General features: G+C 39.9%; 3 protein-coding genes across 3 annotated transcripts in view; 1 reads left to right on the top strand and 2 right to left on the bottom strand.

Moving 5' to 3' along the window:
• Positions 1-10,166, bottom strand: part of LOC118080221 (vomeronasal type-2 receptor 26-like) — a 42,256-nt gene extending 32,090 nt beyond the window's left edge. Inside the window, exon 1 of the mRNA XM_060270877.2 lies at positions 10,162-10,166. Coding sequence (XP_060126860.2) covers positions 10,162-10,166 — 5 coding nt within the window. The remainder of the gene's footprint in view (positions 1-10,161) is intronic.
• LOC118080166 (major histocompatibility complex class I-related protein 1-like) overlaps positions 1-21,940 on the top strand; it is a 194,200-nt gene that overhangs the window by 139,595 nt on the left and 32,665 nt on the right. The window lies entirely within an intron of this gene.
• Positions 10,668-16,550, bottom strand: LOC132591604 (vomeronasal type-2 receptor 26-like). Its single transcript, XM_060270879.2, has 3 exons — positions 16,359-16,550; positions 14,089-14,215; positions 10,668-11,578 (listed from the first exon to the last, which is right to left on the bottom strand). The coding sequence occupies exons 1-3, from the start codon at positions 16,533-16,535 to the stop codon at positions 10,668-10,670; spliced, it is 1,215 nt and encodes a 404-aa protein (XP_060126862.2). The 5' UTR covers positions 16,536-16,550.

Here is a 21,940-nt window from a genome sequence, read left to right as displayed (position 1 = left end):
GAACCACCCCCAAAAAATAAAGTGTTCAGAATCAACCTCCCAGTTTGCAGGATATCAAAGAGACCAAGAGGCACTTAGTGTTATTATTCCGCACAGGGGTCGCCTGGGGTTGGGGGGGGGGACTCTACATGTTCACGCAATGCTCTGCACCGCTTTTCTGGGTTAAATCCTGCTCTCCACGCTCTGCTTCACATGGGGTTGGAGCAGAGCTGTCTTTAAAAAGACCTGTAGGAGAAGAGGGCAGAGTCTACGGAAAGAATAAAGTGAATAAAGGATAAAGTGAATAAAGGATAAAGGGGTAGAACTCTGGGGGTGGAACCAGAAGCTGCTAGATCAGCTCAAAACTCTACAAAACTCTTTGCTAAAAAAAAAAAATTAGGCCTACCTCAAGGAACCCCAGCAGCTTTCTTAAGAGTGGAAGTGTCTGCTAGGGCCCATTTAAGATTTTTGCGTTCATTTATCAATCTTGCAAATGCCCCGGATACTTTATTGGCTAAACAAGCTTATGCTTTCTTCCAACAAAATTCCATTTGGCGTCAAAACCTTTCAGATATATTGGCCAGATATACCCTTCCCGAGTTTAATGCTCTTAAATCTTGGAGCCCTGATAAAATTCAAGAACGGATTTTTGACAGGGATGCCTCTTTAGATATCTTTAAGATAAAAAATTCTGGGTTCTCTTATTGGTTCCCCAGCTTAAAAGCAGTTAAAGTCTGTGCCAACTACGTGTCGGATATCGTTGATCCCACACTTCAGAGACTTTATAAAAAAAAAATTTCATTGTCCTCTGTATTTGAGCTTTAGTTTTTTTAATGTATTTATTAAGATTTATTTAAACAAACAACAAAAACATACAAAAATACAAAACACAAAAAATACAAAATACAAAAAATACAAAAAAACAAAAACAAAAATTCTAACCCTTAGTTCTAATCTAATGACTTCCTCATTACACCTCCTTCTGCGTTCCTTTACAGATCATCCTTAGTAATCTCTAATTCTTATATAAACTCTAAATTTTACTTAATATTACCTTATTTATCTTTATATCTTACCATTTTACACTCTATCTATATATTTCCTTTTAATTCAATTATAACTATCTTCTAACAATACTTATTTCACACCATTGTATTATCTACAATCTCTTTATATCTCTCTCACTTCCACTGATTCTAATCTATTATACGCTCATTCTTTAAATAAATTTTGAATTTCTTCCAATCTTCTTCCACTGCTACTTCACTCCGATCCCGGAGTCTCCTGGTCAACTCAGGCAGTTCCATAAATTCTATCACCTTCTTCTGCCATTCATCCACTGTTGGTAATTCTTCATTCTTCCAATTCTTTGCAAGTAGAATTCTTGCAGCTGTTGTGGCATACTAAAAAAAAGTAACATCCTTCCTAGGTATTTCATCTCCCGTTATCCCAAGTAAGAAGGCTTCTGGTTTCTTAACAAAGGTGTTTTTCAACACTTTTTTCAATTCATTATAAATCTTTTCCCAGAAGTCTCTCACTTGGGGGCACGTCCACCACATGTGGAAGAAAGTTCCTTCTTGATTTTTACATTTCCAAGATTTATAATCTTGTTTGTGATAAATCTTAGCTAACTTTACCGGAGTCAGATATCATCTATACATCATTTCCATCAAATTTTATTTTAACACTGTACACGCGGTAAATTTCATATTATACTTCCACAACCTTTCCCAGTCTTCCACCATGATATTATGTCCTACATCATTTGCCCATTTAATCATTACACATTTTGTTTGCTCATCTTTCGTATGCCATTCCAACAATAAATTATACATTTTTGACAAATTCTTACTTTTCGATTCTAACAATTCCATTTCCAGTTTAGACTTTTTCATTTGAAAACCAACTTTTGTATCCATTTTGTACATTTCATTAATTTGCTGATATTGTAACCAATCATTAACCTTACTCTTCAACACCGCATATGATTTTAACTTCACCTGTTCACCTTCCTCCACCAGAATGTCATTATATTTTAGCCACTTTGTTGACATATTCAATCTTTTTTGCGCCTTAGCTTCTGCTGGTAAAATCCACCTGGGTGTTTTTGGTTCTAACAAATCTGTATACCTATCCCATACATTATACAAGGATTTTCTAATAATATGACTTTTAAAACCTTTATGGACCTTAACTTTGTCATACCATAGATATGCATGCCATCCAAACGCATTGTCATGTCCTTCCAAATCAAGTATGTCATCATTGTCTAACAGAAACCATTCTCTTAACCAACAAAAGGCTGCTGTCTTTCCACAATTTCTCATAATTATTCTTAAACAAATTAATATTTTTTGCAGTCATATTCACCCCCAAGTATTCACCTTTTCCACAAATGTCAACCCAGTGATATCCTGTATTCTATGAATTTCCTCTGGTGATAAACTTTTTCCTAATACTTTGATCTTTTTTAATTTAATTTAAATCCTGCCAGCTGTCTGAACTCTTGAATCACTTCCAGTGCTCTGATTGCACTTGTCTCTGGTTTCGGTATCAAAGTTACAAAAGCATCCTTCCAGGTATAGGGTGCTTTGTCCCCTCCTAAAATGTTGTTACACACATCTTCCAATGGCTCTATTAGCCAGTCTTTCAATGTTTTATAATATTTTGCTGTCAATCCATCTGGTCCTGGTGCTTTACCTATCTTCATTTGACCTATGGCGTACTCTATCTCTTGCGTTGTTATTCTATAATTAAGTAGGTTTTTCTTTTCCATTGGAATCTTTTGCAATCCATTTTTTTCAAAAAAAAAAACTGCTTGATCTTTTCCATCTGTTCTTTAACTTTCTTATACAATTGTTTATAATAAATTTGAAAGTTTTTCCTTATAGGGTTCTGTATTATTTTCTCCTCCATCTTGGAGCTTTAGAGGCAGTATTTGAGCTTTAGAGGCAGTATTTGAGCTTTAGAGGCAGTATTCTGCAAACTATACCCAACTCGATAATTAACCCAGAGGACTGTGTAAAATTTCTACTAGCAAGTCCACCGGGACTAAAGATAAGTTCCGTTGTCGTTTCTTATAGTTATCTTCAGTCACTTAAATTGCTAAGCATAGCAGAGCCCCCGATAGCTGAACGTTTCTAGCGTACTAAAATGTCCTTAGCTCCGCTCTTTAGTCTTATTCTTTATGATGAAGTATTTTCGCAAAGCTGGGCTCCGCCCTGAGGCAGCTCACAGGGGAGCGGGCCGTTCCAAGCGCCAGGGCTCTGTGCTTTTTTCAGGCTTAAAACCCCCTTTCCCGCCCTTTTTTCGGCACCACTTTTGCCCAGGGACCCCGAACTTTTCCTTCGTGGGTTTTGGGGTTCCGCTGCCTTCAGAAACCCGCTTTTCTCCTCCTGTAATGAATCGCCTCGAGGCTCCTCTCAGCAATTCCGACGCAGCCACAGCAGCGAGCAACCCGGAAGTCATCATCTATACATCATTTTCATCAAATTTTCTTTTAACACTGTACACGCGGTAAGTTTCATATTATACTTCCACAACCTTTCCCAGTCTTCCACCATGATATTATGTCCTACATCATTTGCCCATTTAATCATTACACATTTTGTTTGCTCATCTTTCGTATGCCATTCCAACAATAAATTATACATTTTTGACAAATTCTTACTTTTCGATTCTAACAATTCCATTTCCAGTTTAGACTTTTTCATTTGAAAACCAACTTTTTTATCCATTTTGTACATTTCATTAATTTGCTGATATTGTAACCAATCATTAACCTTACTCTTCAACACCTCATATGATTTTAACCTCACCTGTTCACCTTCCTCTACCAGAATGTCATTATATTTTAGCCACTTTGTTGACATATTCAATCTTTTTTGCGCCTTAGCTTCTGCTGGTGAAATCCACCTGGGTGTTTTTGGTTCTAACAAATCTGTATACCTCTTCCATACATTATACAATGATTTTCTAATAATATGACTTTTAAAACCTTTATGGACCTTAACTTTGTCATACCATAGATATGCATGCCATCCAAACGCATTGTCATGTCCTTCCAAATCAAGTATGTCATCATTGTCTAACAGAAACCATTCTCTTAACCAACAGAAGGCTGCTGCTTCAAAGTATAACTTCAAATCTGGCAGGGAAAAACCTCCTCTTTCTTTAACATCCGTGAAAAGTTTATACTTGATTCTTGGTTTTTTCCCTTGCCAGATAAATTTTGATAATACCTTTTGCCATTCTTTAAAACAACCAACATTGTCAACAATATGTAATGCTTGAAATGGAAATGACATCTTTGGCAATACATTCATTTTTATAACAGAAATGCGGCCCATAATGGACAACTTCAAATTTGACCAACCTTCTAAATCATACTTGATCTCTTTCCACAATTTCTCATAATTATTCTTAAACAAATTAATATTTTATGCAGTCATATTCACCCCCAAGTATTTCACCTTTTTCACAAATGTCAACCCAGTGATATCCTGTATTCTATTAATTTCCTCTGGTGATGAATTTTTACCTAATACTTTGGTCTTTATTTTATTTAATTTAAATCCTGCCAGCTGTCTGAACTCTTGAATCACTTCCAGTGCTCTGATTGCACTTGTCTCTGGATCTTGCAAAGTCAATACTAAGTCATCAGCAAAGGCTTTTAACTTATTGTTTAACTATTGTTTAGAACCTACTACAATACCTTTCACTTCCTCATTTTTTCTAATCATACTAAGTAAAACTTCCAGGACTGTTATAAAAAGCAGAGGGGAAAGTGGGCACCCTTGCCTGGTACCCTTTTCAATTCTAATTTCCTCTGAGACACATTATTTACAATAATCTTTGCCTTCTGGTCAGAATAAATTGCTTTTAAACCATTGATAAAGCCCTGCCGATCCTCCATATTTTCCTAATTTTGTATCATAAAACTCCAAGAAACATTATCAAAGGCCTTTTCCGCATCGATGAACATTAACACAGCTTTAGTATTGATCTTTATTTCCAATCGCTCTAAAATATCAATGATGTTTCTAATACTATCTTTCATATGTCTTGCAGGCAAAAAGCCTGCTTGATCTTGATGAATCTGATCTTTCAATACCTTCTTCAATCTTGCGGCCAAAATACTTGCAAAATTTTTGTAATCCACATTTAACAGGGAGATGGGGCGGTAATTCTTCATTTGCCTTGTGTCCATATCTGGTTTCGGTATCAAAGTTACAAAAGCATCCTTCCAGGTATAGGGTGCTTTGTCCCCTCCTAAAATGTTGTTACACACATCTTCCAATGGCTCTATTAGCCAGTCTTTCAATGTTTTATAATATTTTGCTGTCAATCCATCTGGTCCTGGTGCTTTACCTATCTTCATTTGACCTATGGCGTACTCTATCTCTTGCGTTGTTATTCTATAATTAAGTAGGTTTTTCTTTTCCATTGGAATCTTTTGCAATCCATTTTTTTCAAAAAAAAACTGCTTGATCTTTTCCATCTGTTCTTTAACTTTCTTATACAATTGTTTATAATAAATTTGAAAGTTTTTCCTTATAGGGTTCTGTATTATTTTCTCCTCCATCTTGGAGCTTTAGAGGCAGTATTTGAGCTTTAGAGGCAGTATTTGAGCTTTAGAGGCAGTATTCTGCAAACTATACCCAACTCGATAATTAACCCAGAGGACTGTGTAAAATTTCTACTAGCAAGTCCACCGGGACTAAAGATAAGTTCCGTTGTCGTTTCTTATAGTTATCTTCAGTCACTTAAATTGCTAAGCATAGCAGAGCCCCCGATAGCTGAACGTTTCTAGCGTACTAAAATGTCCTTAGCTCCGCTCTTTAGTCTTATTCTTTATGATGAAGTATTTTCGCAAAGCTGGGCTCCGCCCTGAGGCAGCTCACAGGGGAGCGGGCCGTTCCAAGCGCCAGGGCTCTGTGCTTTTTTCAGGCTTAAAACCCCCTTTCCCGCCCTTTTTTCGGCACCACTTTTGCCCAGGGACCCTGAACTTTTCCTTCGTGGGTTTTGGGGTTCCGCTGCCTTCAGAAACCCGCTTTTCTCCTCCTGTAATGAATCGCCTCGAGGCTCCTCTCAGCAATTCCGACGCAGCCACAGCAGCGAGCAACCCGGAAGTCATCATCTATACATCATTTTCATCAAATTTTCTTTTAACACTGTACACGCGGTAAGTTTCATATTATACTTCCACAACCTTTCCCAGTCTTCCACCATGATATTATGTCCTACATCATTTGCCCATTTAATCATTACACATTTTGTTTGCTCATCTTTCGTATGCCATTCCAACAATAAATTATACATTTTTGACAAATTCTTACTTTTCGATTCTAACAATTCCATTTCCAGTTTAGACTTTTTCATTTGAAAACCAACTTTTTTATCCATTTTGTACATTTCATTAATTTGCTGATATTGTAACCAATCATTAACCTTACTCTTCAACACCTCATATGATTTTAACCTCACCTGTTCACCTTCCTCTACCAGAATGTCATTATATTTTAGCCACTTTGTTGACATATTCAATCTTTTTTGCGCCTTAGCTTCTGCTGGTGAAATCCACCTGGGTGTTTTTGGTTCTAACAAATCTGTATACCTCTTCCATACATTATACAATGATTTTCTAATAATATGACTTTTAAAACCTTTATGGACCTTAACTTTGTCATACCATAGATATGCATGCCATCCAAACGCATTGTCATGTCCTTCCAAATCAAGTATGTCATCATTGTCTAACAGAAACCATTCTCTTAACCAACAGAAGGCTGCTGCTTCAAAGTATAACTTCAAATCTGGCAGGGAAAAACCTCCTCTTTCTTTAACATCCGTGAAAAGTTTATACTTGATTCTTGGTTTTTTCCCTTGCCAGATAAATTTTGATAATACCTTTTGCCATTCTTTAAAACAACCAACATTGTCAACAATATGTAATGCTTGAAATGGAAATGACATCTTTGGCAATACATTCATTTTTATAACAGAAATGCGGCCCATAATGGACAACTTCAAATTTGACCAACCTTCTAAATCATACTTGATCTCTTTCCACAATTTCTCATAATTATTCTTAAACAAATTAATATTTTATGCAGTCATATTCACCCCCAAGTATTTCACCTTTTTCACAAATGTCAACCCAGTGATATCCTGTATTCTATTAATTTCCTCTGGTGATGAATTTTTACCTAATACTTTGGTCTTTATTTTATTTAATTTAAATCCTGCCAGCTGTCTGAACTCTTGAATCACTTCCAGTGCTCTGATTGCACTTGTCTCTGGATCTTGCAAAGTCAATACTAAGTCATCAGCAAAGGCTTTTAACTTATTGTTTAACTATTGTTTAGAACCTACTACAATACCTTTCACTTCCTCATTTTTTCTAATCATACTAAGTAAAACTTCCAGGACTGTTATAAAAAGCAGAGGGGAAAGTGGGCACCCTTGCCTGGTACCCTTTTCAATTCTAATTTCCTCTGAGACACATTATTTACAATAATCTTTGCCTTCTGGTCAGAATAAATTGCTTTTAAACCATTGATAAAGCCCTGCCGATCCTCCATATTTTCCTAATTTTGTATCATAAAACTCCAAGAAACATTATCAAAGGCCTTTTCCGCATCGATGAACATTAACACAGCTTTAGTATTGATCTTTATTTCCAATCGCTCTAAAATATCAATGATGTTTCTAATACTATCTTTCATATGTCTTGCAGGCAAAAAGCCTGCTTGATCTTGATGAATCTGATCTTTCAATACCTTCTTCAATCTTGCGGCCAAAATACTTGCAAAATTTTTGTAATCCACATTTAACAGGGAGATGGGGCGGTAATTCTTCATTTGCCTTGTGTCCATATCTGGTTTCGGTATCAAAGTTACAAAAGCATCCTTCCAGGTATAGGGTGCTTTGTCCCCTCCTAAAATGTTGTTACACACATCTTCCAATGGCTCTATTAGCCAGTCTTTCAATGTTTTATAATATTTTGCTGTCAATCCATCTGGTCCTGGTGCTTTACCTATCTTCATTTGACCTGTGGCGTACTCTATCTCTTGCGTTGTTATTCTATAATTAAGTAGGTTTTTCTTTTCCATTGGAATCTTTTGCAATCCATTTTTTTCCAAAAACTGCTTGATCTTTTCCATCTGTTCTTTATCTTTCTTATACAATTGTTTATAATAATTTTGAAAGTTTTTCCTTATTTCCACAGGGTTCTCTATTATTTTCTCCTCCATCTTGGAGCTTTAGAGGCAGTATTTGAGCTTTAGAGCTTGCAGTATTCTGCAAACTATACGCAACTTGATAATTAACCCAGAGGACCGTGTAAAATTTCTACTAGCTGATGCCAACCCTCAGATTTCTCATATGGTAGCGATTTTTGTGATGAAGGCCATGAAAACCAGGGAAAGATTTTTGGTCGACAAGGATAATAATAATAATAATAATAATAATAATAATAATAATAATAATTGTCACAGTGGTGGTGGTGGCTACTCTAGAGTAATGACTCCTCACAGCTCTGCATTTTATCCTTTTATTAGTGCAGTCTATTTACAGTGTTTAAGCAGTGCTATATACATGTTGTCAGTACATGTTGTCAGTCCGGCGCAGAACCTCCGAATGGAGATTCCCGCGTCTTTCTCCAGCAAAGTAGCCTGGGGATACTAAATCTCCGCCCCCGGCGCTTTTTACGCAATTCCGGGGTCGCCGGGGTCGGTCTTCGTCCCGTGGTTTCCCTGCTTCCCCCTTCCTTTCCCAAGCGGCGCCGTGGCTCAGCTATCCTGCCTGAGCCCTGGCTTCTGCTTCCTGATTCCCCACTCGAAACATCCCCCTCCCCACTCCCACTCGCTTCTGTCCCTCACAATAATAATAATAATAATTTATTATTTATACCCCGCCCATCTGGCCGGGTTCCCCCAGCCACTCTGGGCGGCTTTCGGGATAAGGTCCCTTCTTCACTTTCATAACCTTTTTATATTATATGTAATATAATTTTAATATTATTGTATATACGTGTGTGTAAAGGCTTGGGCCTCACAATAAACTTTATTCAAATCAGGTAATCTCCCGACCTATAAAAAATCAACGGATCACTTTCCTAATTTAGATTCAGGGTGCATTTTGCTTTCAGCATCCCACTGGCTCCATGGGGCATTAGCAGAAGAAATAGAAGGACCAGTAATAGCATTTTCACTATGCCTGCAAGAGTCATACACTCTTATGACAGCAGTAACATGAGTAGTGCAGCTAGGCCCTGCTAATTTGAGGAGACATCAACTTCAGAAAAGTTCAGAAACATATAAAAAAGCTATGATGGATCAAGTCTCATAAGGCAGGACATGATTGAGGTTTATAAACTCATGCATAGTGTGATGAACATAGATGGGAAAAGGTTTTTCTCTCTCCAAGCTAGAAGTTTGGACCCAAGTGGAACTATAACCTTGGTCTCCTAGGCCTCAATCCTATTAACTATACAATTCATGGACATCCAATGAAGCTGATTGTTAGAAGAGTCAGGACAGAGAACAGGAAGTACATTTCCACACAGTTAACTTGTGGAATTAATTTCCACAGGATTCCGTGATGTCCATGATCTAGAATGGCTTTAAAAGAGGACTGGCCAAATTCATGGAGGACTAGCTTATTAATGGCTTGTAGCTTGTTAGCTTTGTGCTAACCTCCAATGTCACAGGCAGGGTGCCTCTGAATACTCATCGCAGCAAAACCCTGCTCATGGCTTCCCATTGGCGCATCTTCTGTGAGAGCAGGTAGCTGCAGGAGAGGAGCCATAGATCTGATACAAACTGTCTTCTTCTTTGGGGATCACTTGTAGCCGAATTTCTACATTAGAAAAAAAGGGGAGAAACTTCTTGTTGCAGTTCAGCAGACCTAAATCTGATATGGTATTTTAAAAAATGAATTCCATATCATGTGTAGCAAGTTTGTACATATCTTCGATCCAATCATTAAAGGGAGCTGCATTCCCCCCCCCCATTTGATCAACATCAGTCTTTTTGCCATAGAATAGGCATCTAGGAGAGTCCATTCATATTATCACTTTATTAGATTACATGTATTTTCCTCTGAAAATTTAAGATTGTTCCATAGAGTCATTTTCAAGGGTGGAGAGGTTTGTGGCAAGACAATTGCACACACACTTACGTCATCTGTGGTTCTATCACTTAATAATAATAATAATAATAATAATAATAATAATAATAATAATAATTTATTATTTATACCCCACCCATCTGGCTGGGTTTCCCCAGCCACTCTGGGCGGCTTCCAACAGAAATATTAAAATACACTAATTTCTTTAAGATTTAAAGCTTCCCTAAACAGGGCTGCCTTCAGATGTCCTCTAAAAGTCTGGTAGTTGGTTTTCTTTTTGACATCTGGTGGGAGGGCGTTCCACAGGGCGGGTGCCACTACCTAGAAGGCCCTCTGCCTGGTTCCCTGTAACTTGGCTTCTCACAGTGAGGGAACCGCCAGAAGGCCCTCGGCACTGTACCTCAGTGTTCAGGCAGAGCGATGGAGGTGGAGACGCTCCTTCAGGTATACTGGACCAAGGCCGTTTAGGGCTTTAAAGGTCACTTTAATAGTGTTTCCAGTTGTCCTGACACAAACCAGGGTAGGGTAAACCTTAACAACATCAAAGAAGCTGAGAATCAGAAACTTCCTTCACTTTTTGTAGTTAGATGTGCTTTTGTGTTCAGATCTGGCCTGAGTATGATAATGTAGCACTTGGGAATGAAGATGCAGCCTAGAAGCCCAGCACTGGAGGCCAACATAGAGAAGACCTGCACAGCTACCATGTACTTCCCCTTGGTGCTCAGGTAGGTGGGCACAAAGGACACCCACACACTGCAGAAGACCAGCATGCTGAAGGTGATCAGCTTGGCTTCATTGAAGGACCCTGGAAGCTTTCTAGCTAGGAAAGCCACCGTGAAGCAGATGGCCGCCAGGAAGCCCATGTAGCCAAGGACTGTGTAAAACATGGCAACCGATCCTTCATTGCATAGAAGGATGATTGTTCCAGCCTGGGATTGCATGTCGGAGGAAGGGAAGGGTGGCGAGATTCCCAGCCAGATGGTGCAGATGACAATTTGCATACTAGAACAGGAAAGGACAATGGAGTTGGACAGACTCTTCCCCAGCCATCTCCTTGCCTTGTTCCCTGGCTTTGTGGCCAAGAAGGCCAGCACCACAGTAATGGTTTTTGCCAACACAGAAGAGACAGCGAATGAAAATATGATGCTGAAGGCTGTTTGTCGGATTAGGCAGGTCACTTTGCTTGGCCGGCCGATGAACAGGAAGGCGGACAAAAAGGAAAGCAGGAGGGAGATGAGGAGGATATAGGATAAATCTCGATTGTTAGCTTTGACTATGGGTGTTTCCTTGTATTTAATGAATATTCCTAGCACAATGCCAGTGGTCAAGGACAAGAAGAGGGCAAAGGAAACCAGGACAATCCCCAAGGGTTCTTCATAAGTCAGAAATGTTATCGTCTTGGGGATACATTTGTCTCGCGCTTGATTTGCATGCTGATCTTCTGGGCATTTCGTGCAATGCTTTGCATCTGAAGAAAAGAAGGTATTCAGTATCACTAACAAAACTCTTACATCTGTAACTGTGTGTATTCCAACACAGTGGGACAATATAAGAGGAATGTAGAAACTTGGCAAAAATTAGAAGAAATTTTGATAGACTATATAGATAATAAGCTCCAGTGATGGAAGACTCTAAAGAGGTTCCATCTATTGAAATGGATAGATTTTTCAGGTTTGGAAACTGTAGCAAACTCCATTAGTGGATGAAGGGTGACAGGAAAAATTTGGATATAAGGAAACAGTTTAAAAATAGTAAAAATCCGATAGTAGGGTGAAGAAACAATCTGAAAACAAATATGTAAAATATATTAGTAAGAAGTGTTGAATGTATGAATATCAGCAAAATGAATTAAATCTCATAACTAGATTATAGAAAACACTTTATTGGAACAAGATAACAGGATATGAACTTTAAAACATAGCATAGGTTATGGAGGAAGTTTATGAATTTGGTACAGTAAATATATGATGTTATGTTTATAATTGGGGAAAGAGAGAAGTAAACTAAAACGAACTGTGAAAACAACACCTGCGAAAAAGGGAAAGATGACAGAAAAAAAGACAGAAGAAAGAAGAATGGAAGTCCAATATATAAAGTTGAATAGAAAGTGGACTTAATAGTATTTTTACTTTTGTGTCTATTTTTTCTTTTTCTTGCTTTTTTCTCTCTTTTATTTCTTTCCCCCCTTTTTTCCTTTTTCCTTTTTTATACAGTTGGAAGTATATGTAAAGCCATGACAAATGTTAAAGGAATGAATATAAAAATGGAAATTACAATGAACACAGAAATGGAAAATTTAATAAAAATTATTGCAAAAAAGAAAAGAAGGTCTTCAGTATCACCTACCTGTAACTAAAACTCTTACATCTGTAACTGTGTGTGTTCCAATACAATGGGACAATAGAAATCCTACACAGACTAAAAATGGCATGCTTAAGCCATTCTGGAGCATTTTACTCTGATGTAGGTATCCTACTATTTACTTCCAAGGAACTCCTAAATGTCAGAGTATGAGAATAGATTACAGAGTGTTCTCCTCCAATAAGGAAAGTTTACACATTTCCTGTTTATATTTCATTCATTGATCTTTTCTCCGTTCCATTTCTATCCTACTTAACATGAAAAGTATCTCTAAGGTATGCACAGAAACCAAAACAACAGCGGCCAACTTAATCAATAATCAGTTATGTATAAAAAGATTACTAATATATGTAGAAACGAATATCACTCCTTGTCCTTCTGAAATGCTTCACCTCACAGACTCCATGCTCTCACCAAGATCACAAACAAAATTACAGCTCTCCGACAAAAATCTGACAAAGAGGAAGGTTCCGACAAACTACTGATCTCACTGTAGTTTTTCACTCTAGGCTTCTTTTTTATGGGAGGAGACTGAAATTACAGAAGCCTCGAAAGTTGAGAAATGCCGTTAAAGTATCTGAATGAATGGTTTATTTACTCACCAGTGAGTGTATTAAAGATAGCAAATCAATGTACAAACTGGAACACAGTTGTACCTTGATCTCGAACAGAATGTGTTCCGGGAGTCCATTCGACTCCCAAAACCGTTCATAAAGCAGAACATTCACATCTGGGTGTCGATCTTTTGAGTTCCGATTTGTTCAGCAGCCAAGGCATTTGAGATCCATGGCATGATTGTAATACAATTTCAATCTCAAAACCGCAATGAAAAGAAAATACTGAACCACAGCATCCTCATTAGAGAGAACATGTAAACCCACAATCAAAATGAAATCCACAAATCACAAGGTGCTGGAATGACCTCACTGCTGGCTGTAGGTGACTGTCCCTGGGGAGGGGCATTCTGTGAGCAGGGTGCCACAGCCAAATGAATTCATTTCTGTCCATACTCCTCTAATTTCAGATAGTGTGGGTATCTGGAAGAAAGCCCTGACTTATGAATGTGGTGTAACAGAATCTTAGAATCATAGATTCTTAGAGTTGGAAGGGAACCAAACGTCATCTAGTCTAACTCCCTGGAATTTTTCTTTGGGGGCGGGGGAATGTTGGACATGGAAATTAACAAATCGTAGAAATTAATAAATGGTAGTTTTATTATTATTATTCAGAGTATTGAACGGAAGATTGAAAGCTACTGGAAAAATACAGACTAATCTTCCATCCAAGTTGCGGCCTCACGTGACAAAAGCTGTTAATGGCCCATCTGAGAGAAATTATTTTGCCTGGGCAGAAAAGACGTTGCCATGGTGATGGGGTATGCATTTGAAGTGTCAGGAAAAGACAGTCCTTAGCAAGGTGTGCTGGGAAGAAGAAGGCAATGAAGAAGGAGAGCCCCATCTTGGACGGGCTGGCTGAAGGCTGGCAGGGAGAGAGGCCTTGCACTTGAGTGCTGCACTGCTATGGGGAACAAGACCCTCTTGAAAGGACCATACTCTAAGACCTGGTTCAACACTGTGAGAACAGGGCTATGGACTAGATGTCTTCTCCCTCACCCACCTTCCTGAACGGAGATGGTCCCTTCCGCACAAGGAACACAATCATAGCAGCAAACGGGCTCTCCTTCTTTAGTCACCCTGGCATATCCAGGGCGACAGCTTTCGGTGCACCTTGAACGAGGCACGACCTACAAAATAAGGAGAAGGGGGATCAAAGGAGATAAACAGAAATAGCAGACATCATCTGAAGGCCCTGACTGAAGAAAGTGCTCAAATAAAAATCATTTTTAGAATATTGATGCCAGATTAGAAAGCTTAAAAATGGGAATGAGACCCTTCCAAATTTTGTAGGACTGTGCAGAGGTCATCTTGTTTCTGCCATAAAGTTTCATCTTTAAAAAGGATAAAGGGATTTAGAAAAGGTCAACTAATGAAACTCTCTATTGCCTTTTAAACTGTGTGTGGGATTTATTGCTCCTGTTTGCTCCTGTGATATGTGTTTTTGTGTTTTTATAAGCAGTCGGCATTATTGGGCAGCTGTTAAAGTCCACATGGCAGCTATGGCTCCTCTGTCAACTTTGGGCCCATTGATGCATTGTTGTGACGAAATGTCCTCCCTCTCTATTACTACAACGCGACACAGGAATCCAGAGGTGAAACCACCCACCGTCTTCTCCTGTCGCCTTAAAATGAACCCCTTTTTACTTTTGGGTTTCTTAGTAAAGAGTGTCGTCCAGCTTACGTGGCCTGGTATCTTGAGAAACTCTAGGCTGTTTCACGGAATAACCTCTTGTAAAGGGTCTCACTCAGTTTGATTCCCCTCTGTAAAAGTTTGCCCTTTCCACTCTGGCAACTTCGTGGCACCCCCGGTTATCCTCCTAAGCCTCCTCAGTGTAACTGTAAGACACAAACTGTCGCCTCTAATCCTGAGGTAAGTTTTGTCCTCTATTGAGCCACCACTTCTGTGAGTTCTGATACCCCGCTGGAACAATAATGATGATTCTTCTTGACACAAAAGAGATGAATTTTATTATCTTAAAAACATAGGTGTTTCTTTACCGTTTCATGTGTTTATCCACTTTGTTTCAGTTGTACAATAACTCTGTCAAACATTTAACATCAAGCTTTCCTAAACCACATCTAAATTCCCACTCTCCTGGCCTCTCAACTTTCTTCACATCTCAGCACTCCCTCCCCCTCTCCCTAACTGACCAAACTGCTCCTCCCTCCTTTTAAACTGGGAACAGTCCCGCCCCCATCAGAATGTTATGTCAGTCAGGCTGGAAGTGGATTAACTCTTTTCCACCCAGGTAGGAATAAATATTCCAAAACTGTGTCAATCCGTTACAATTGTCATCTCTCCCTCTGAGTTGATGAAAAAGGGAAAGTGTAAGGACAGCCTTTCCACTCTTTGTTCCTCTCCAACTGAATTGCTATGCAAAACAGAGAAAGCAAGGAAAACAGCAGAAATGTACCCTGGGAAGTGGCAGTCTTCCTGGGAATGGCCAGCTTAGGGGTAATATAAAACAGGCCCGTATTGAGAAATTATCCAAATTTAGCAAATTTAGCCTGTGTGGTGTAGGGGTTAGAGAGTTGGACAAGAACCTGGGAGACCAAGGTTCAAATTGCCACTCAGCCATGAAGCTGCCTGGGTGACCTTGGGCCGTTCACTTCCTCGGAATATGTCCTGCTTCACAGGGTTGTTGTGGGGATTTGATATCCCGCTATATCGCTACGCGGAGTCTCAAAGCGGCTAACATTCACCTTTCCCTTCCTCCCCCAATAGATTACGAGTCCACCGCTCTTAACCACTACACCACACTGGCTATCATGTGGTGAAGCTAACAGAAGTGTTCTGGAACCTTCTAGTGTGTTTGGAAGGTTTCCGAGGTTTTCATGGAGACAGACATGCATCTGGAATGAGCTCTGTGTTTCCAGGTCAAACTGCCCCTGAACTGCCTATAAATGCAGTCCAACATGGTCACATGTTATTCTTAATTCCACTCTCTCTCTCTGATGTTCCTTCACTCTCTCAATCCGAATTGATTGACTTAAAGTATATTGTACATTTTAAGTTTTTTACTGTTATATTTTACTGCCACTGAATTATTAAGAGATTGCCCTTCCAGGGGTCTGCTATTGAACTGTCAAGCTTATTATTGGCTCAGTCAACTTTTACAAATTGATCTGCTGCATCCTGAGTCCTCCCTGGAATCATGTCCCTTCTTGGAGATGCTACTCTACTAACAACTGCACAGGCATTCCCCCGGAGTCTTTCAGGGCATGAATCCGGACAGGGTATAAATGCAAGAAATAAATAAATTAAATCACCTTGCTGAAGTTCCCAGGCCACACAATGGCTTCCGGATTAATGGTGAATTTTATGTCGGAGGATGCCTGTTCCTCGATTTTCCCAACCTTCATTCTGCTGTGAGATTTATTGGGAAACAAGACCCAGTTCCAGATATCAAAGTTGGCAGTCAGCTCCCCACTCTTATCAAAATACATCCCTCCTATGGATAAATTTGAAAACTGGATTTCTTTTAAGAAACTGTGAAGCTAGAATGGCAGAGAAAACACCAGCATTTAGAAAACATGGTATCAGGGTTGCATGTGAGAACTGCAGGCTTATATGCAAACTCCATTGCAGATGATAGTAAACTATATAATTGCAAAACAATTGAAGGATGTTTCCTGGGCATCTGATATATCAAATCTGTTCATGAGCTTGAATATTTTGTGGGATGTAGTCTTGTTTTCCTTTGACAATTGAGGAAGGTTCCAGACCTCTTACTAATTTGAAGGGAATTTGTGTCAGCTATATTTGATGACTTTGGGGTCAGTATAACAGGTCCTTTATCAGATTTTTAATCCTCTTGGGGATAAGACCCAAATAAATATATATTGAGGACACGGCCAAGAAAGTGATTTGAAACTCTAGAAAGCTTGCATGTGTTTTAATTTGCTTTAATCTATCCTACTATGATTTCAACCTTCTATAGGTTTCAAATATAGGGTTCAAATTAGTGTTTTAAATGTCTTTCTACTAATTTTATTATTGTAACAGTTTTGTAAACTGTTTTTTCATCAGTCAAGCGATATATACATTTTATGAAAATATATATTAATGTGAGTGAATGCTCCTTAAGTATTTATAAAATCCTATTTTGTGAAGCAATATTTCCCCATACTTTTCTTTATTAATTAGTTTCAAAGTATAGTACAGCTATAAAGATAGATGAAAAATAACAAAAAATTCTCAAGACGTCCAACTAAAGATAATCGCAATGAGATAAACTACAAAAATATAAACTCCAATTAAGATTCCGGAGATGGACAAGTTATTTGCAAAAAAGGGGAGAGGACAGACCTGCCATGGCTGCAACCTTTGACGTTCCAATCTGTCTCCTCTACCCACCATTAACCTCGATTTTGATCTGGATGAATATGCAGCATTTAAAGCCTGAGCAACAAGTTGGATCCCGTAGTAAGTGCTGTAGCGATCTTGAGACCAGATTGCCTCAATCTTCTCCTGGGACAAAGTTCCCGGTTGTTCTGTGCATCTTGTCCAACCCTCCATAGACACCACATTGTTTGAACACGAACAAGAGAATGCTCTCTGACAAAACGGTTCAGATTTGTATGAAAGTTGAGTATAGTAGCTACATTCTGTCTGTCTTGGTGTATTCCTTACAAAGGACAAAGAACCTTGGCCAGGCGTGTTGTAAGGAAAACCACAAAACAAAATCTCGTCAATGTCCTGAACATCCGTTGTGATCCAGACTATCCCCTGAGATCTCCTCACTTCCTTTAAGCTTTGTAAGTATGTGATTATATAACTTGAATGTTCAGAGTCTCCATAGTAAATAAAAACCTTGACTTGTCTCAAGAGAGATGGTTTACAACGTAAGGATGGCATCAACTGGATGGAAAAAGGAATTATTTCCAAGAAAGCAACACAAATCTCACTGTGGAGCAGCAGAGGTTTGATGGCACTCAGGAACCTTTCTCCATTGTCATCGTCTGGAACAAAGAGACCAACCCAAGTCCATCCAAATTGCAGCAGCAACTTGACAATCCCCCTGTACTGGGCTTTTTCTTTTGGGACCATCCAGTAGATAAAAGGAAACTGTTTTTTTTCCTTGAGATCATATGCAGTAGAGCCCAAAGTGATCTAGTAAGAAAAGGATTGGTGTCTTGTTTTCAGGAATACAAAAGAAAGGCCCTGTCACATGATTAGGCCAATGATAATGTGACATCCAATCCAGCATCCTGTTCTCACAGTGGCTAACCAGTTGCTTCTGGGAAGCATTCCAACCTCTTCCTAGAATCACAATGGGCAACTTCACAGAAGGAGAGGCAGAGACAGAAGCTAAGCAGGGACATGGTCTGCAGGAGTGCATGAAGCTTTATCTCTATGCTCAATTAGCTTCTAGACAACCATTGGTCTTCTTAAGAAAGAAGAACTCTTGGGGAGCAAGAAACTATATTGAACTATGATGAAACTACTACTTCCTATATCAGTCAGGTGAGGGTGAGAGAAAGAGACTGAGGGCTTTCCAAATCAGTTCCCACTTTTTTAAAATGTTAAATTCTTTCTATGATCTCCCTTGTTGGGTGCTTGTTATTTGTGTTCCATGGAGAGCAGGGATTGGGAAAATTTGGCCCTCAGGATGTTGCTGAACTACAAGTCCCATCAATCCCCACAAGGATGGTGAATGGCCAGGAATGGATGGCTTGGCAGTTCAGAAACCTCTGGAGGGGTGAAGGGGTTTCTCAACATTGGCAGAGATATAGAAAAGAGGAAGGAAACATAGCCGGTCTCCAATCCCCTCCAAAGACCTACCTGGGGCATTTTGTAGATGCCCAACATGCTTGAAATCTGGCTGGCAATTTCATAAGTAGTTGCTTCAAAAACAGCTATAACATTACTCTGTCTTCCACAGCTGTAGCTTGGAATGCTGTCTAGCATGGCATCAGCTGTTGTTCTGACATCAAAAGCAGCCTCATAGATGTTGTAGCCCAGGGTGACATTGGGTAAAAGCTGAGGATTCTGGTTGATCTCTTGAATGGCAAATAACGGGGACAGGAAGAAAGAAGGGTTGTCTAATGTTGAACTGCAAATAAATGAATAAACAAACCATTGTTTCAACCGTCCACTTGAAGGAGTACAAACTTGTCCAGGTGCTCCAACAAGGAAATAAATAGTTTTTAGGAGAACTTGCAGCTTGTGTGAATTTGATTTGAATGATAACTTACAGTTTCTGGAGCTCAGAGACTTCACAGGAACTATTGACAAGATGGGGGGGGGGGAGAGAGAGAGAAATAGCAGACATTTTGTCCGGAGAGGACAAGAAACAGAATCTCTCAGGTTTCATAGGCAGAGTTGTCATAGACATAGTGGCTTCAAACAACTGCTGGCTAGGTTGCGAGACAAGGAGTGGCCTAATGTGGTTTTACGTATCCCATGCACAGAAGAAGGAAATGCTTTTTCTGTTTTCCAACAGTAAAGGTAAAGGACCCCTGACAGTTAAGTTCAGTCGCGAACGACTCTGGGGTTGCGGCGCTCATCTCACTTTACTGTTCAAGGGAGCCGAAGTTTGTCCGCAGACAGTTTTTACAGGTTATGTGGCCACCATGACTAAGCCACTTCTGGCGAAACCAGAGCAGCACACGGAAACGCCATTTACCTTCCGTAGCAACATTAAATCATGGCTGAGAAGAAGGTCAAGATTAAGGAATTCATAATGAGTAGCACCTGTTCCCAAACTCAACGGGACTTGTGAAGTTGTTCCAACAATTTCCCCAGCCCACTTAGCTAGCCTTTCTTGAAGCCACTTCTTCTCCCCACAAACCAAGTAATTCATACATCAAACCGGGGTTTCTAGTTTACACCCCAAAACCAAATGTACTGTAGTCTGATTCACTCCAACCAGCACTATAGTTTGGTAAATGTTTTGTAGAGAAAAGCCTGCATTTAGCAGCACCCCACAAATGGAGCAATTGACAGTCAAAATCTTGTCCAATTTATTCCCAGCCTGGGCCAACAATTCGATTCAACAGGACCTGAACAAGTTGCAGAAGTTTGACAACACACCCAAGAAGCAGGAGAAGAGATGATCAGCTGTTCCCTAGATGCTGCCTTTGTATTAATTAAACTGAAGCAGCCAAAAATAAAGTGTTTAGAATCAGCCTCCCAGTTTGCAGGATACCAAGAGGCCAAGAGGCACTTAGATGCTGCCTCTCAATAACCAAACCTTCTTTCAAACTCAATAGATGGGCAAAGGAGGGAGAAGGGTTTATCAGGGATGGCCAGAAAACAGGTGCTATCTCTTGCACACAGCAGTGATTGTGAATGCAGGGTGGGTAAGATACAGTCACTTACAACATAACAGGGTTTCTGGGGTGCTGGAAAAAGTCAGGTTTGTTCATCACAACAGCACCTTGTACTATGACCCCACTAATGAGGTGGTCTCCTGGCTTGTAATAATTCAACGGGTCGTGATTCTTTTTCCGATTTAATGGACATTTTGCTTTCAGCATCCCACTGACCCTATGGGGCATTAGCAGCAGAAATAACAGCAGAAGTAATATCATTCTGGCTATGCCTGCAAGAGTCATACACTCTTGTGACAGCAAGGACATTAGTAGCACACCTGGTCTCCTAAAATAGCTTCAAGCAAAGGTAGACAAAGGAAATCTCCCACAGAAAGCAGCTCTACCTACCCCAAATCTCTCAGGCCAGGCTTCAGATAGTTATATCCTGGTTCTTTTTTCAGGCTTGTGACAATAATCACCCTGCCTGTGATTATGATAGTTGTATTATTTTTGGACTCATAGTCCATCAATGGTGAAATCCCTGGACTAGATAAATAAATCACCATGATTTTGATAATTATAATGTTCAGAATGTCCACCTCCCTGGCATCAGTGTGTGACTCAATGGGCAGGGGCAGAGTGAGAGCAAAGCATGTTTGTGAGAACTCACAGATGGGGCTGCCAATTTGGGGCCTGCTAAACTTGAGGAAACTTCAACTTCAGTAATATCCCGGAAACTACAGAACAGTTATGATGGACCAAGACTTGTAAGGCAGGACATGATCCAAGTTTATAAACTCCTGTAAGAAAAACTGGTCTCTTTCCCTTATGGGATATGCCAGAACCTCTATAGAGTCCAGAGGCCAACCAGAGTATATTGAAAGCAAGGCAGCTAGTAAGCCTGATCTTTATTAAAGGAAATAAACTGTTGCAACAGGGTCCCCACTCACCACACGCAAGAGGGAGGAAGAACCCTGAACAATGGTGCACAAACCGCTATATAGATTTTTGAAATTGCCCACCCTTAAGCCCAAGACCACCCTCCAAACACCATACATACATCACTGAAGGAGGCAGAAATTTGAGAATGTTGCTTCTCTCCTGTCTGCCAAGATATCTGTTATTGCCTTTCTCGATTGCATTTTCTGGGTAGCCTTGCCATTCCTTTGAGATGGCAAATACTTAGTTCCTGAATCTCTTATGCATATTGATAGTGTGCTCAACTTCACAGATACTTGCCAGACTGTATTTGAAAGGGGAGGTATAAGCCCCTACTTCTCCCATTTCCTTCCTCCCTACAGAGAAATATTTGAGGTCAATTATGGCTTCAGGGTTGTTCTCAGGGGCGGAGCAAGCGGGGGGCACGGAGGGCGTTAAGCCCCGGATGACAGCCTGATGGGTGTCATGGCGACAGCCTTGTGCAGTCCAATGGGGTGCCGCTGGCGTGCGGCAGCTCCACGGTGTTCCGCTCGCGCTCGGCATCCCTTACGGGGTGCTGCTCTCCCGCGGCACCCCTTAACAGGCCGCTGAGTGTAAGAGGTGCTCCGTGGATCCGCCGCACACCAGCGGCACCCGATCGGACTGACTGTGCCCAC

Source organism: Zootoca vivipara, chromosome 2 (genome assembly GCF_965207765.1).
Source record: "Zootoca vivipara chromosome 2, rZooViv2.hap1.1, whole genome shotgun sequence".
Lineage (NCBI taxonomy): Eukaryota > Metazoa > Chordata > Lepidosauria > Squamata > Lacertidae > Zootoca > Zootoca vivipara.
Note: the sequence above shows the minus strand (reverse complement) of the source record. Positions and strands in the feature narration are given on the sequence as shown.